The sequence below is a fragment of the Rhagoletis pomonella genome, unplaced genomic scaffold (genome assembly GCF_013731165.1).
Source record: "Rhagoletis pomonella isolate Grant_MI unplaced genomic scaffold, Rhpom_1.0 Rhpom_scaffold_00002, whole genome shotgun sequence".
In the NCBI taxonomy this organism is placed as follows: Eukaryota; Metazoa; Arthropoda; class Insecta; order Diptera; family Tephritidae; genus Rhagoletis; species Rhagoletis pomonella.
This window is the reverse complement of record NW_023458556.1, coordinates 95,375,033-95,392,850: the sequence shown is the minus strand read 5'-3', so window position 1 is coordinate 95,392,850 and position 17,818 is coordinate 95,375,033. Positions and strand designations below refer to the sequence as shown.

Below are 17,818 nucleotides of genomic sequence, written 5' to 3'. Positions count from 1 at the left end.
GCTCCACTGCGCTGCGTGTAGTATTCAACGCGTCACGAAAATATAGCTCTGGTGTGTCGTTAAATGACTGTTCGCACACAGGGCCAAAACTACATAACGATTTAGCTTCGCTTCTCCTCAAATGGCGTCTAGACCACGTAGCTTTTATGGCCGGTGTTTTCGGCAAATCATGGTCAGCGACGAGGATGCCGACATGCAACGCATATTTTGGCGCAACACAGAGGGCGAACCACAAATATTTCGCCTGCGCACCGTTATGTATGGACTTAATTGTTCACCATACCTTAAGATCAAAGTGTTGCTTACTCTCGCAAAGGAAGAAGAAGCAAGGCTTCCGCGCGCATCGAAAATATTACGTGAATCATTTTATATGGATGATTGCCTGCATGGTGCTGATAACGTGGCAGAAGCGGTAAGTCTAAGGAATGAGCTACAGGAACTACTGCAGTGCGGGGGTTTTACCTTGCGGTAGTGGAATTCCAATTCTCTAGACTTTTTGCACGAAATCAACTTTGATATTTGCACATCGGCTAATGCTTGCTGTAACTTAACGCTAGACAAGGAAACCAAGGCCTTAGGCATATTTTGGTCTTGCGCTTCTGACACCATCGGTTACAAGATAGCGTTAGCATCCTACACAGGACCCATCACTAAACGCCAGCAACTATCTGACGTCGCCAAAACGTACGACCCACTAGGACTTTTGGCACCAGTCATTATTGTCGACAAAATCATCTTTCAAGAACTGTGGGTCCTCGGTTGCGCGTGGGATGATCCCATTCCAAGGCCGCATCAACAAACGTGGAGAAAGTTTCACGACGAGCTCCCATATCTCGAATCAATAAAAATCGATCGATGGGTTTACACATCTTCCAAATCAGTCAATTACCAATTACATGTATTTTCGGATGCGTCGAAGTCAGCGTATGCGGCTGTGTGCTACATTCGTGTTGTTAAGCCCGAAGGAAGCATACACGTATCAATTTTGATGGCTAAAACTAAGGTAGCCCCACTAAAAAAGATCACCATACCACGCCTTGAGTTGAATGCTGCGCTATTGGCTCGCTCTTAAGGTGAGGGATGCGCTTAAAATTTACAACATGAAAATAAACTGTTGGTCAGACTCAAAAACGGCATTGAGTTGGATTCGATCTAACCCCGGCCAACATAGACAGTATATTGCGAATCGTGTGGTTCAAATTCAGGACAGAACACCGGCACACACATGGAAATATGTGTCGACAACATGTAATCCGGCGGATGTCGCTACAAGAGGAGTTCCGCCATCCGAAATCGCCAACAAGGAAAAATGGTGGTCCGGCCCTGCTTGGCTCAGTCAACATGAAAGGAACTGGCCAGATCAACCTACCTTGCCTGCTACACCGGATACCATCGTCATTGCTGCATTGGCTACCACCGATATTGAGCCAATACGCGAGCAGTTACTACAAAAATATTCAAATATCAACAAACTCGTAGCGGTGACAGCATGGTGTCGCAGATTTTTAGCAGCAAAGTTCAACACCACATCCCACTGAGACATGGTGCACTGTGTCGGAGCGGACGTCTGCTCTAAATTTATGGATCAGGTACGTACAAATCTCGCATTTTTTTAACGAAATCTCTCGTCTTCGTCAAGGTAAACCTGTTTCAATCAAGAGCAAATTGCGAAAACTGAATCCAACCATTGACAACAACGGGATCCTTCGAGTCAATGGCCGCCTGAAGCATGCCTTCCTATCTGAAGCGGAGCGCTTTCCGATTATTATGCCAAAGGACAGCAAATTGACTACGCTGCTTATTGCTCAAGCGCATGAGTGCACATTACACGGTGACGTTCAAACTACACTGAATCTTATGCGGCGACGTTTCTGGCCTAGCGACGGACGATCATCTACAAAGAAGTATATTAACCGCTGCATCAAATGCTTCCGTCATCGCTGCCAACCCGCACAGCAAATTATGGGTGCTTTGCCAGAAGCGCGATGTACACCGACTAAGCCATTTACACACTGCGGTATAGATTACGGCGGCCCATATAGAGTACGTACATCAAAAGGCAGAGGCCACCAAGCCCATAAAGCATATGTAGCGCTATTCGTGTGCTTCAGTACTCATCGAGCTCGTTAGCGACCTAACGACGAATATGTTTTTGCTAGCGCTCCGCCGGTTCTTCGCCACACGGGGTTACTCCTCTGATATCTACAGCGACTGTGCCACTATGTTTGTTGGAGCAAATGCCGTACTGAAAGAAGATGTCGCTCAATACCGGAAGCAGGTAGAGGCGGGCGCGCATTATAGTGCCGTTTGCGGTGTCACATGACACTTCATCCCCCCTGGCTCTCCAAATTTCGGAGGCATATGGGGAGCGGGGATAAAAAGCATGAAACACCACCTCAAGCGCATTATTGGCGAGACGACACTTACATTTGAGGAGTTCTGCACAGTGCTCAAGGAAGTCCAGGCAGTGATAAACTCGCGACCACTCGCAGCTTTTTCGGATGACCCCGACGATGTGACAGCGATAACACCAGCTCACATTTTGTCCGGTGGCCCCCTAATAGCACCTCCCGAGCCAAGCTTATGCGACGTTTACATCTTCAAGCCTCACCCGCTGGAGGCAACTGCAACAAATGCGTCAAAACTTTTGGCAGCGATGGAGCAGCGACTATCTGAGGGAGCTTCAGGCCCGAAATAAGTGGCAGCAGACTCAAGGCAATTTGAGAATTGGTGACCTGGTACTCTTACGTGACGAACGAGCACCACCTCAATGGCAACTAGGCCGAGGTATTCAAGTACACCCCGGGGACGATTCTCATGTACGAGTTGCAACAGTGCGTACAAAGTCGACAATTCTTAAACGAGCCATATCAAAACTTGTGCCCTTACCAATCGATGAACAGTATCGGCTGCACACGGTGGGCGGATAATCCTTTTTCGTCGCACTGGACGAGGTGGGCGGAATGTTCACAAACAGCTACCAGTTACTTCTCATTATTCATTAAAATGGCATTAATTTCCAACACTAAGTTCTCTCACTGAAACTTATCTGTAACTTTTGTATTTTGACATTTTTTTTTCTTCTGTTTCCGGTCTCCCCATTGCTTTTTCTCTTTCTGTAATCAAGCACTTTTATAATTTTCTGATTTTCCTGGTTATAACATACTATTAAGAAATAAAGTTTGTAATATTAATTTTACGCGTTATGTTGAACGTAACAAGATTTTATACTAACTTATCCAGACTTCTCCAAAGAATTTCACCTGACAATAGACGCGTCAAACCATACCATAGGTGCCGTCTTGGCACAAGATGAAAAACCGATCATGTTCATATCTCGAACACTTAGAAAAAGCGAAGAGCATAATGCAACAAATGAAAAAGAGATGCTCGCCATCATATAGGCTCTCAAATCACTAAGAAATTTTGTATATGGTTCCGCCAAAGTTATAATATCTACATACCACCAGCCGCTGACATACGCGATAAGCAATAAAAACACAAATAGCAAACTGAAAAGGTGGAAGGCAATACTGGAGGAATATAATTATGGATTGAAATTCAAACCAGTAGCTCGTTTCTGTAACTTTTCTCTACCGATTATTTCTCTACTGGTAGAGAATATATGTACGTCATTCTCTACTACTCATTAGCAGTAGAGAACAAGGCGGTGAATTCATATCTCAATTCGCCTTGGTAGAGAATTGCTACAGAAACGAGCTTCAGATTCCACTAATAAGGTTGCCTACGCTTTGTCAAGGTTACCGGAAGGCTCACAAATTAATTCAATGACTGCTATACAACACAGTGATGAGAGCTCATCACACAATTCAATACAATTTACCGAAGCTCCAGTAAACGCTTTTAAAAACCAGATATTCCTTTCTTTCGGAGAAAATTCATAGTATAAATTTCAAATTATTCACCCGACTTACCATAGGCATATAATCAGAGAAAGGGAGTTCAATGAAGATAAAATCTTTGAGATTCTTAAACGCTATTGAAACAGATGATGACATTTTAGGCAAACTTCAATAAATATATTCCATACATTCCATACATTTTAACCGATACAGGGTTCTTACCAACGAAAGTGACCAGGAAAACGAGATAATAAAATAACATTTCAGAGCTCACAGGAACGATAAATAGAATAAACTGCAACCATTGGAAAAATTTTACTTCCCGCAGATGGCAGCCAAATTCAAAAGAATTACTTCACAGTGCATCGCCACCCAAATAAGGCTATCTGCACACTTGTCGTCCAATCATAGTTGCGTTATCGTCTGGCCCTGAAATTTTGAGCCGAGCATATGCATTTCAAAGGAGATTGGCACACTTGTCGTTATCGGCTAGTTATCGGCAAATTGTAGAAGATGCAGAAACGGATAAGTACGACACTGTCGTTTGCTAATCGTTGTGTTCGATGTTCGTGTTCGCAAGCTGACGTGTGTGATTTAGCGCTGCAGTATTTCTAGAATTTTCCGTGGTTTTTCACAGCCAATATTGCCATAAACTTTCACACAGTAAATAAGTAAAGGTTTTAACCAATCGACTCAATAAACTCTAAAATATCAATTAAGGATTTGTGTAAAAATGAGTATTTATAGTGTGACAACAAGAACTAAATCATCCCGCCAAGCAGCTTCATCTCCGCTTCAAATAGCGAACATGCAGAACAAGCCCGCAAGCCGAGCTGGCTCGCACGGCTAGAAACGAAGATGGAAGCGCAAAAGGAGAGCATCATCTGTGAGCTAACATCTCGTTTGTCTCAATCCGAGGAACGTGTTATGCAGAGGATTGGTGAGTTGACGGCGGGCTTAGCAAACTTAAACAATTCTGTAAAACACATTGAAGCCAGAGTTGAAAGAGCAGAGAGAGAATGCGCAAAAGTACAACAACTGCGCAATGATGTCGAAGTACTAAGTGCACAAGTCGACGAATGTCAGAATGCTTTAGTGTCGTCAGATCTTATTATAAGAGGTATCCCCCACACAAAAAACGAGAGCTTGACTGAATGTTTTGTTCAGCTCTGTCGCACAGTTCAGATAAAGACTCCACCTGTTCGTGCAATTTTCCGTGCTCGCAATAATAATAATGACAACAGCAAAGCCATGCCTATCATCGCTAAGCTTGGCTCTGCTGGTGACCGTTGTGCGTTATTTAGTGCATTTGCGAAGTTCTGCAAAACGAAAAAACGACCGCTTACTCTTCGCGATATTGGTCAGAGTGCAGATGACAAAATATATTTGCACGAATGCCTGACAAAGCGAAATCGCGAAGTCATGCAGTTTGGCACTGAGCTAAGAAGACAAAAGCGGCTTACTTCTGTGTTCTCCGTCCGTGGGCATGTTTATGTTCGTGTGCAAACAAAAGGCGAGGCAGTAAATGTGACAAGCGTAGATAACATAGAGCGAATTGCAGCAGTCAACAAATGAAAGTTTATAGCATCGAATAATTATTGAGCAAACTATGATTGTTAAGCATACCTTCGAAACTATCTCTCTTTGTTTCTTATTTCTCTTTTCTATCTTGCAGCTTGACTGACAGTAGGTTGACTATTTACAATTTGCTTTTTCAGCTTATTCTCGGTACGCTCTTAAAGTGCAGTGCTCCATGCCTTTTGACTTTCATTTTCATTTTATATGAGTCTTAATAGCTTCTGCGGTTCCAAAGGCGATAATTTTAACATGATACGAATTTTGGGTAAACAAAAACTTGGGCTGAAAATATGCCATATTAATGCACAAAGTTTGCCCAAAAAAATTGACGAATTCAGGTACCTTTTTGAACATTCGGGCGTTGATATTATATGCGTTTCTGAGACATGGTTTTCTTATTGGCACAATAATGAGTCGGTTTCTGTTAATGGATATGTGTTATTTAGGTCAGAAAGAGTTGAGCGCGGTGGCGGGGTTGCCATGTTTGTAAAATCTAGTATTTCATGCAAGCTTCATTGTAAATCAGAGGGTAGCAACCCCATCGAGTATCTATTCTTACAAATAGCAACAAAATCAAATAAAATCCTCTTAGGTTGTGTTTACAGGCCAAATAAATACATTAATTTTGTTGACTTTGTTGATTGTTTGGAAGAACGTACCTTGTCTTTTAACAATACCGTAATAGCCGGTGATTTTAATTCTGATCTACTCAGCGATGACACTTTCGCATTGGCAATGAGGAATTTGGGGTTGTTTTCCGTGAACTGTTCGATTCCCACTCATTTTACAAATACTAATAGCTCGCTACTTGATGTCTTTTTTGTAAATAATAAGAACAAAGTACTTTTATATGATCAACTCGATCTTTCAAGCTTTTCTAAGCACGATCTTATTTACCTCATTTTTGATTTCGAGTTGACAAGCAAAACAGAGTACTATTCTTACCGCGACTTTGCGCATATCCAATGTGAAGACCTTGAGAAGTATGTCGACTCTGCGAATTGGGCATCCATATACACAATGGTTTCAGTAAATGACCAAATTGACTTTATTCAAGCTAATATTAAAAGCCTTTTTAATCAATTTGTGCCGCTTGTTACGAAAACTATTTCGGATAAATGCCGTCCTTATTTTAATAGCCATATCAAAACGTTAATTTCAAAACGAGATCGAGCATACCGAAAGTGGAAGCGCCATAGGACAGATGTCCTTTACAGCGACTTTAAAACTCTTCGAACAGAGAATTAAAGCAATAAAAACCCAAAAAATTATGTATTACGACCAAAGATTCAGTGCAGCAATTGGGTCAAAGCAAAAATGGCAGTGAATTCGCGAAATAGGGATTGGAAAAGAAAGGGCACAAGTCCTTGATTCTGTAAATGTAAATGATTTAAATAAGCAGTTCCTTGACTCCTCGAGTACTTTTGAAAATATTGCCTATGAGCGCTATAACTGTAATCCGTATAGGTCGCTGTCAAACTTCAGCTTTAATTGTGTTGATGAGTGTGACGTTGTCCAACCAGTACTGTCTATAAAATCCAACGCCGCTGGTTTGGATGACATTCATCCGAAGTTTTTCAAATGTTTGCTCCCGAAACTTCTTCCATATATTACCTACGCAATAAATAACATTCTTACATCAGCTGTCTTCCCCAACTGCTGGAAAAAAGCCAAAATAATACCCATTCTGAAATCAAATGGTGACTACAGACCTATTGCGATTCTCCCATATCTATCTAAAGTCTTAGAACGCATAATGCATCAGCAGATTGACTCGTTTATATCTAAAAATTCCCTGGTCAGCGATTACCAATCTGGCTTCAGGCATACGAAAAGCTGTACCCTTTCGCTTCTTACCGTTTCAGATGACATTAGAATAAATATGGACAATAATCGCGTAACCTTGCTTACTCTTCTTGACCACTCCAAAGCTTTTGATACAGTAAATCACAAACTACTGTGTCTCAAATTAAAGAATTTATTTCAGTTCTCATCTTCGGCTGTAAACCTAATTAGCTCATATCTTTTCGGCCGATCGCAAGCAGTCAACATAGGCAATGCAATGTCAAGTTCTCTTTCCATATCTAAAGGAGTTCCTCAAGGGTCGATTCTCGGCCCCTTACTGTTTGTTTTGTACATCAACGATCTGCCGAAGGTATTAAGGCACAATAAAATTCAAATGTACGCTGATGATGTGCAATTGTATTTGAGCTGCCCACTTCACTCATTGAACCTATGCATACAGAGCTTCAATAGTGATTTAGACCTCGTTCACGAGTGGGCAAGTAACAATGGTTTGGTCTTAAATCCAAACAAATCCCAATGTATTGCTATTTTTAAAAAACATTTTGACCTCAACGTTTATGATACAGTTTCATTGAACAGAACTGTGATACCATATGTTGATGTAGCTAAGAACTTGGGCGTACTATTTAACAGAACACTAACGTGGGATAATCATGTCTATAGCACAATTGGTAGAGTATATGCTATGCTAAGGTATTTATGGTCAACACAACACCTAACGCCGATGCCCACTAGAATGTTAATCGCGAAATCTTACTTGCTACCAACGCTGTTGTACGGTTGCGAACTCTATGCTAACAGCGATAGTCAATGCAATAAAAAACTCAACGTGCTTTACAATAACATCGCCAGGTATATATATAGCAAAAAACGGTATGACCACATTTCTCAATGGGCTCGTAAGATAACTTCAATATCACTCGACGATATGCTGAAGCTCAAGTGCCTTACAATGCTTCAGAAAATCTTATTCTCAGAGGAGCATCCGCATCTCAAAAATCGTCTTCAAATTACTCAATCGTCACGATTACAACAGCTTTTGCACCTGAAATTCAATTCTGTCATATCTGAGCGTCAGTTTTTCGTCTATACTATTCGCCTATGGAACAAATTACCCCTTAAACTCAGGGCTATTAAGGACACATTGCACTTTAAAATAGCATTACTTAGACACTATGCTGACTAAATGAAAATTTGTAACTATTTAACTCGCGTCAGTCACCTCAACTCTAACCGCTAAATTACTGTATTTTTATAATTCTTTATTCTCTTCAATCTTACACTTTATGAATAATTTTATAAATTTTAGATGTTAAGTTCAAATTTTATACATTTTAATATCGTATTATATTGTAATATTCTCAGTATCTAACACTGAAATTTAACCTGTGGTTGTTGTGTTAGACTACTTTAATAAATAAATAAATAAAATAATAGTAGATAATGAAAAATTAATACAGAAACAGGAAGCAGACATTGCTTACCACAACAAAGGGAAATTACCATTCAAATCTTATGCACTAGGAGAAATAGTCTTTGTTTAAAATCAATAAAAGATTAGGTAATAAGCTATCACCCAGATACAGAAAATAAACAGTGAAAGAAAACAAAAATTGCACAATCGTAACAGAAACAGGAAAAGTTTAATAAAGAATCAATTTTTTACCCCAATAGGTGAATCATCCCATTGTGTCGTGCCGAAAACCAAATTCTGGACAACTCCAATTTGTTTTATTTTATTTCACTTTTTTTATTAAATTAAATTTTTAGAGTTTAATTTTACTAAAAAAGTCAACAACAACTTTAAAAAAATATAGAAGTTATAATTGAATGGATAAAAAAAATTTAATGAATATTCTACTGGCCGTGTTATTAGAACCTACGACTTCGCGGCTCGTAAATCCGCATTACTGTCATCTGTCAAGGCACAATTTTGATCAGATCAATTGCGGCGTTAACCCGGATCAACGCCGCCTGTTTATGCTTTTAAACGAATATGAAAAACTCATACAAACATTCGAGAAAACTTTACAATCCGCAATGAATTCTACCCATCCCTTGTACTCCTTCCTGTCCCTCGAAACCGAAAATATTAAAAATCATTTAAATAGATTAAAAACATATAGAAGAAATAAAAGATCAATTGATGTTATTGGTACGGCATGGAAAAGGTTAGCTGGCAATCCAGACCATCACGATTTTGAAATATTGACAGATAAACTCAATAATGTACTCGAGAACAACAATAATCAGTTAATTATAAACAAACTAACTGTTAAAAAAATTTGTGAAATAACAAATGTAACAAACGAGATCCTAAATAATGTTAAAAACGAATCAAAATTGATCAATGAGGTAACACTAGAATTAAAATTCAAAATGTAAGTTCTTAAGCAAGAAATAATAATCATAGAGTATGCCATTCATTGGGCAAAGGCCCATATTGTAAACTCATATATGCTGTCAAACTCGGAAATGAATGTCACAGAAACTATATTGCAAAATGAAGATTTTCCCTATATAAATATCGAAGAGGCTTTGGAATTTGCAGAAGTCCGCATCGCTACTAATGGAAATAATATTGTTTACACTGTAAATTTTCCAACCACAAAAAAAAGTAATTGTAGAAATTTAATAACACGAGCGGTAAAAATAAGAGAAAAAATTAACAAAATACCATCTGAATCCATTTTGAAATGTAATGAAAATGAAATAGTTGGAATTTTAAATAGTTGTAAATCCTATAATAATTTAGTAATATGTTCTAACACTAATATTATAAATATAGGCATCCCGAGCAGTCGCGCCGCCAACTGCAGCGTAATAAACAATCAACACGTTCGCACGGTAGAGGAAATATCCACTGGAATATTATTACTTAACGAGAATGAAGGAAACATACGTGGGAACGGCGACCTGATGCCATTAAAGGGCACCTTCATAATTCGGCATCATAATTCCACTACCCAAGTAAACAAAGTAATTGTAACAGAGGAAATAGTTAATCAACACCCCTTGCCGGCGATTCTCCAACCTATGGGAAGCTCTGTAGTGCGATTCCCATTTTTTCTAACGACCGATATTCGTTATTGATAATGAACGACGTTTGTAGCTTGCAGTAGCGAATCATGATAAAAATATAATAAGGTAGAACCGCTGAGAGTTACTTTTAAAATTCTTGACGTTTCCAAACAATTTCATTTTTAAATTTACTCACAAACTCACACACACATTTTCAATCTCAAGCAACAACAATTTCGAATTTCAATTTTTTATTTTCAATTTTATATGATTTTAAAATGCTGGCAAACTTCAAAAAAAAAACATGGCCGACAAATTGAGAGAACAGTTCTACCTTACTATGTTTTTATCATGGTAGCGAATAGACTATTCTCAAAAACACACTTAACGACAGAATACGTTAGACATGTCGATAAAGAAATTTAGGACGATTGTCGTTAATTACAAAGACAAATATGGCAATACTGACGTTTGACACTCAATATTTAAAAGAAACATTTTATTGTTGCGCGTATTATTGCTGTCGGTATTGTTGTTTTTAAATACAAACTGCCTTATCCTGAGTTTCGCCTGAAATAAAATCCACCCGAAAATTTGTCATCCGCCCATAGTAAAACCATGGAAACCAAGAGTGAAAAGTGAACCGGTTCGGGGAAAATGAAACTCATGATAAGGCTGAATATGAAAAAAAAACAGAAACGCAAGAGCTACTACGGAGCAGTACCATAGGATGCTGGACTTCTTCTTTGGCAATAAGGGCCTGCCGTATATAAGTAAAAAATTATACGCACAATTACAGTATGAATTACAACAAACACATCATTTTGCTTTCCACGTCTAAAAATTCAGCTGTGGCTCTAGTTTACGACGTAACGGTACTTGAAAATTTGCTTAAATTTTTAAGTTTTTTTTTATAAATAACTCCGACAAAGTCCGTTAAAGTCACTTTACTAAACTTTTTCACGTGACTACTTTTTAATATAACCTTCACTATAAAAATCAGTCTTGTTAAAAATTTTGTTAAATCAATACAAAAACTGAGTTATAAACAAGTTAAAATTTAAACAAATGTTCAAGTATCGTTATCTCGGAACTGTGGAGCCAATGTGACAAAACGGAGGAGCCATTGAATTTAGAATGCCCCAATTAAGTGGGATCAACTATCAAAACCTTTGCCTAAGTTTTCAACTTGCAGGTGTAATAAATAAAAAGAATAATAATAAAAAGCACATCTATATGTGGTAAATGTTTATTTCTTAGTTATTTTTTATTTTAATAGTTTGCTTACCGATGAATTTTGCCTAATTTTTCTCAATAAAAACTTAAAACCACTTTATCGTTAGGCTTTTCAGCGACAAAATATTCGTAGCTAGGCTATCGACAAATTTCGTTAGACAACTGTCAAAGCTACCGAAAATATTCGCTAAAAGTGTGCTTGAGTATTGGAGTTAACGAAACTTGTCGGAATCGTTAGCTAACGATACGAATATTGTCGCTAAGAAAAATGGGAATCGCACTACTGAAGTGATGGAAGAAGTTCTTTCGCTGGAAATGTTAAAACAGCTACGCGTGAACGACAGTAACTATATCGACACATTGAATATAGAAAAAATAAATAAATTTCTCCACTAACGCTGTATTCATCTTATCACTGGTAACAATACTTACGTGCCTTGGATTCAAGACATACCGCAAGCGTAAAAATCTAGGTCAACCACCAACTCTACAACCTAGAGATAAGTGTTCGTCATCACTTACCATAGGACGCTCGGAATTGAGGGTGGAAGAGTTAACCTCACACAAATTAAATGCCTGATCTGCTCATTTTTACACGCGCATGAAAAGTAACTAAACACCAATAATTGCGCGAATTCTGCTGACATCGCGTCTACTACAACTTACTGCCGTTTGGCCAATTTACTTTGTTGAAAATATTTTGTAGTTAGTTCTGAAGTAGCACTCAAAAAATAAAGGCAATAAAAAATAAACTAACGAGCTTTTATTCAACTTGTATATGAAGATGTAGTTATGGGAAAAGTTGCGTAAACAAAGAATAGAGGCCGGTCCACATACCTACAACTTTGGCGTTGCGTTGGCGTTGAATTTCAATCGTCCACATAGCTAAAATTTGGCAACGCTAACGCCAACACAAAGCAGAAAGATCGCGTGCGTCGGTCGTCATCTGTTGCAAATAATTAAAATGATTGTGAAAAATTTTTTCCTTTTAATCAAATGAGGGCAAGAAATATCATTTTTCATGCAATTATTGATATGAAATATTAATTCAGTGGCCAAGCTTCATTGTAGAAAGCATAATTTTAACGACTGGAATTTAAGTGTGCTCTGCCCAATCCACAAGAACGGCGATCCCGCCATTCGCGCCAACTACCGCGGAATCAGCCGTCTAAGCATAGGTTATAAGGTCTTATCGAGTGTATTGTGCGAGAGACTGAAGCCCGCCGTCAACGAACTGATTGGACCTTATCAGTGTGGCTGTAGGCCTGGCAAATTCACCATAGATCAGGTATTCACAATACGCCAAATCTTGAAAAAGACCCGCGAGAATAGGATCGACACACACCATCTATTTGTCGATTTCAAAGCCGCTTTCGACAGCACGAAGAGAAGCTGCCTTTATGGCGCGATGTCTGAATTTGGTATCCCCGCGAAACTAATAAGGCTGTGTAAAATGACGTTGAGCAATACCACCAGCTCCGTCAGAATAGGGAAGGACCTCTCCGAGCCGTTTGATACCAAACGAGGTTTCAGACAAGGTGACTTCCTCTAGTGTGATTTCTTTAATCTGATGTTGGAGAAGATAATAAGAGCCGCAGAACTGAACCGCTCAGGCACAATACTTTACAAGAGAGTACAATTGCTGGCGTATGCCGACGACATCGATATTATCGGTAAAAACAAGGGCTACGTCTGTTTTGCCTTCTCGGGATTGGATAGAGAAGCAAAGCGAATGGGTGTGGTGGTGAACAAGGACAAAACGAAGTATCTCATGTCATCACACAAACAGTCAGAGCATACGAGTCTTGGCAACCACGTCACTGTTGACAGTTACAAGTTTGAAAAAGTAGACGACTTCGTTTATTTGGGAACCAACGGAGAATCACTCTTGCCAACAAGTGCTACTTTGGACTGAGTAGGCAATTGAGAAGTAAAGTCCTCTCTCGTCGTACAAAGATCACACTCTATAAGTCACACATCATGCCTGTGCTGGTGTATGGCGCGGAGGCATGGACAATGAAAACATCTGATGAAGCGGCTCTTGGAGTTTTCGAGAGAAAGATTCTGCGAAAGATTTACGGGCCTTTACGCGTTGGCGATGGCGAATACCGCAGACGATTTAACGATGGGCTGTATGAGCTTTACAACGATATAGACATAGTGCAGCGAATTAAAATTCAGCGGCTCCGCTGGCTTGGCCATGTCGTTCGAATGGACAAAAACGCTCCTGCTCTGCAAGTATTCAACCCGGCCGCGATGCTGGTAACAGAGGAAGAGGAAGGCCTCCTCTTCGTTGAAAATACCAGGTGGAGAAGGACTTGGCTTCACTTGACATTTCCGATTGGCGTTCGGAGGCACAGAAGTGAAATGACTGGCGAGCTGTTTTGGACTCGGCCAACATCGCTTAGGCGGTTACAGCGCCTATAAAGAAGAAGACGATTGTGCAGTTTCGATACAAAAAGTACTCAGAACTCGATTCTTAAAAAGCAGCACCCGTTTTTTCAAAAGTACCGATACAGAGTACTCCAAAGTACTGTAATACTGACTCGAATACTGACAGAACTCGAAAGTACTCAGAACTTAAAAGAAGTCAGGGCCCGAGTCGCGGCATTCGTGATCGAGTGATCACTCGTTTCAAATCGAATGAAACAAAATGGCAACACACACGCAACAAAAAGATACCATAGAGTCACATCCGAATCTGACCGAAAACTTCGGCCGCGACTTTGCAATAAAACAAAACATAACACTTGCATACAAATCTAATTGCATTTCATTCACAGTTTTTACAAAAACAAAATGCTCATTAGATGCTCAACAACAAAGTAACGTAGTCTATTAAATTAAATGTAAGGGTAAGGGGGACGAGGAATGCGGGAAAGTGTACATAGGAACAACTAAGCGAGCCCTAAGCACGCGCTTAAACGAACATGAAATAGATATAAGAAAAAAAAAACGAAAAATAGTACAGCGCTTTCACAACACATACGAACTAGCAAACACAAAAATAATCGACATAGAAAAACGAGAAAAAACCAGATACACATTCGAAAGTTTAAAAACATAAAGGAAATACAATAAGCAAAAAAGAAGACACCGATGACATTTCTGGCGCCTACTTGTTATGCTTACAGAATTCAAATTTAATTTTTAGTTTACACAAAGCTACCACAGAAGTTGGTATGGATTTAAGTAGATGTAGGTAGTGGCCGCTGTGGTGTAGTGGTAAGCAGTGCGCGCTTCCACTCCGCAGCACCTGGGTTCAAACCCTGGTGAAAGCAACATCGCAAAAATATAGAAAAAAGGTTTTTCTTAACAGCGGTCGTCCCTCGGCAGGCAATGGCAAACCTCCGAGTGTATTTCTGCCATGAAAAACAGCTTCTCATAAAAATACAATCGCCGTTCGGAGTCGGCGTAAAACTGTGGGTGCCTCCGCTTTGTGTGACAACATCAAGGCGCATGCCACAAATCGGAGGAGAAGCTCGGCCAAACACTAACATATGTGTAAGCGCCAATCTATTATTATTATTATTATTAGTTAATTTAATTAAGAATTTTATGTGAGTTTTTTTTTGTGTTAAATATCTTAGTTGTTCTTTTGAAAAAGTTTTTATGTGTACTTTTATATATATGTATGTTTATATGTTCCTTTACTTCCCAGTAGGCCACCAGGTAGTGCCAATTACTAATACTTTCCACCTGACTTTTCATCTGCGGAGCATAAAAACTTCCTTGACTATTCCCCATGACTAACGCACAGCGATGGCCGCCTTCGCATGAATGACTTTGTGTAGTACAAAAAGCAATAGAGTGAAATTGTTCGTATTCGATCGTGCGTCCATGCTAACACACTTGCTTTTTTCATGTGATCGTTCATCTGATCTGATACACAACAGCTACAACTTAAGAGGCTGAGTACGTAGCTGCTTACTACCTAACTTTGTTATCTACTCGCTTCGTATCAATTTATAACTTCGGTTTCTCCTACTTTCCACCTACTTTAGTCAGTTGCGAATTCATTGCTACTCAAAATGCACGTGAGTAAGCAATACATTCTTGTAGTACTTACCTCCGGTCAAACTAACAAAAGCATATATGCTGGCGTGAATAACATTAGGAACACCTAACAAATTTGGATAGTGGGTTATTATCATATATGGGGAAATCTTTTGAGACGGGGACATTTTGCGTACCTGCATATTGTTGCCGCCACAGAGCAGATTTACTGCCAAGTGCTGTTTCTATGCCTTCGTTCGTGTGTAGATATCAGTAAATAGTTATTCATAAAAAATCTAACGGTTTAAATTACTAATTTATTTGTTAAAATCGAGAAAATCAGGAAATCTCTAGTATAACTTCTTGAGCGGCCAGACCTAAAGCTTGGGGTTTTTAGACATTTATTTGTAATATATGTCAGAAATATACGCCAGCTCTTTCCTACATTCATCCACTAGCTGTAATCTAACAGACGTAGAAGAAGGTGCCTGAAGAGCCGCTTGGCTATCCGAGATGTACCTTACTACCTCCTTAATAACAAACGTTTCGGCCTGGAAAACGCTTGCATAGTCTGGTAGGCGGAAGGATAACTTTAGGTTATATTGCTCAATAAAAACCCCAGCACTAACTCCGCAGTCCATCATTGACCCATCCGTAAAGACCGTTAAGCTCTGCAAGAACCCGAAATTTTCCTGATTCCAGTCACTGCGCCTTGGGAATTTCGTTTTTGGGGTTTATGGTGAACCCAGGACTACGACCGACAGGATATAGTCAGTGGGCAGCGCTTTAATTTCAGACGGTATTGCGTCTAGGATGGAACCGTGCACGAACGGTCTTTTCTTCCAGAGCCCCAGGGCACGCAGTCTGATGGCGCTGTTAACAGCTGAATTTTCGATAAAGATATCAATGGGTAATAAGTCAAGAAGGCCGTTAAGTAATCCTTAGTAAGGGCTGGCCACCATACCAGCGCCCCTTAAGAGATTATGGGTCGGAATTTAGCTGTGTACATCTAGTGAACAATTCTTGGTTTCAAACCCCATCTGTTGCCCAACATTCTCTTGGCTGCATAGAGCAGGGGTTCCCAAGCTTTTTTCACCTCGGCACCCTTGTTGTGTTAAAAAAATTTCGCGTCACCCCTACTCTTCAAATGTGTAAGCAAAAAAAGGAAAACGCAATTCAAACTTTATGCTCCTTTAGCTTTAATGTGAGGAGTGAAATTGTTTTGATGATTTCGTTATTTCCTTTAAGTTTATTGGGAGCCTTGACAATTTTATCCTGAAATCATTTGACGCTGAAAGCTTGCTGGTGTATTTGTTTTTAACGGACTTCACAAAAAGAAGGTTATCAATTTATTATTATTTTTTTCTATGTATGTTGCCGCATAACTTCGGACCACGTTTGGTTTAAATCGGATCATTGGATCATGAATAGATTAACGATAACCTTAAATTCTTAGATGAGAATTGAAATCGGTTTTTTTTTTTGTTTTTTTGCTTAAAAATTACTTGTTTATGTAAGCATTTGTTGAAAATGCAGTCTCACATAGAAATGTAAAAGTAAGTATTATGAGTTGCATTCGACTATGGTCGAAAGGGCTGATCGAACGAATTTTCATTTGGTATTATGACGCTCATTCGATGAAGAATAGCGCTATTGTGAATTTCGCTCGGTCAGGTTGTTTACAATAGTATATTTTTCACCGCTGAGAAGTTTTGTTTACAAATCGAGCAAATTAAATAGTGTGCTTATACAAATGTATGTAAATTTGTGTAAATTGTGCAAAATGAAATAAAAAGGAAAGCGAGTTTATAAAAAAATCTCAAGGTTTGAATTTACACAAAACACCTAAATCAAATCTTGACTAGTAGATTACGAATCTCTATTATAAATCAGGTCATTCTCTCCAGACATTTTACTGACATTGACATTGTAAATGGTCAAATGAAAATGAGTATTTTTTTGCATGGTAAAAATGAGTACAACGGAGTTCGGGTTCAACGATTCGTCAGAGGATGAGAGCTTGGTAAACTGGCCAGGAGTAGAAAATGTTTAAAAGGGTTAAGTGTAGTCTTTCGAATATATTTTGACATAAAATATATTTAAGAAATTTGTCTACAGACTTATTAAAAACTTACGACTGTCTAAAGAGGCGTTTGTGAGCCATATCTATTTAAAATATTTTAAAACTATCAACATCATATTATTTTGTTCTCAGAGATGGTGCCAACTGAGTATTGGGATTTTCGCCCACCAGACTTTCGAGCACGTGTTTATTATTCACTGCATGAAATTAATAAAGATTAGTGTCCAGCCGCCAT

General features: G+C 39.1%; 1 protein-coding gene across 3 annotated transcripts in view; it reads left to right on the top strand.

Annotated features, from left to right (window-relative positions):
• LOC118734212 (beta-parvin) overlaps positions 1 to 17,818 on the top strand; it is a 167,995-nt gene that overhangs the window by 99,526 nt on the left and 50,651 nt on the right. Inside the window, exon 6 of one of the 3 annotated variants that reach the window (XM_036463930.1) lies at positions 8,922 to 9,019. The exons of the other annotated variants lie outside the window; for them this stretch is intronic. Coding sequence (XP_036319823.1) covers positions 8,922 to 9,004 — 83 coding nt within the window. The 3' untranslated portion in view covers positions 9,005 to 9,019. Of the gene's footprint in view, positions 1 to 8,921; positions 9,020 to 17,818 lie in introns of those variants that run through there. 3 annotated transcript variants of the gene reach the window in all.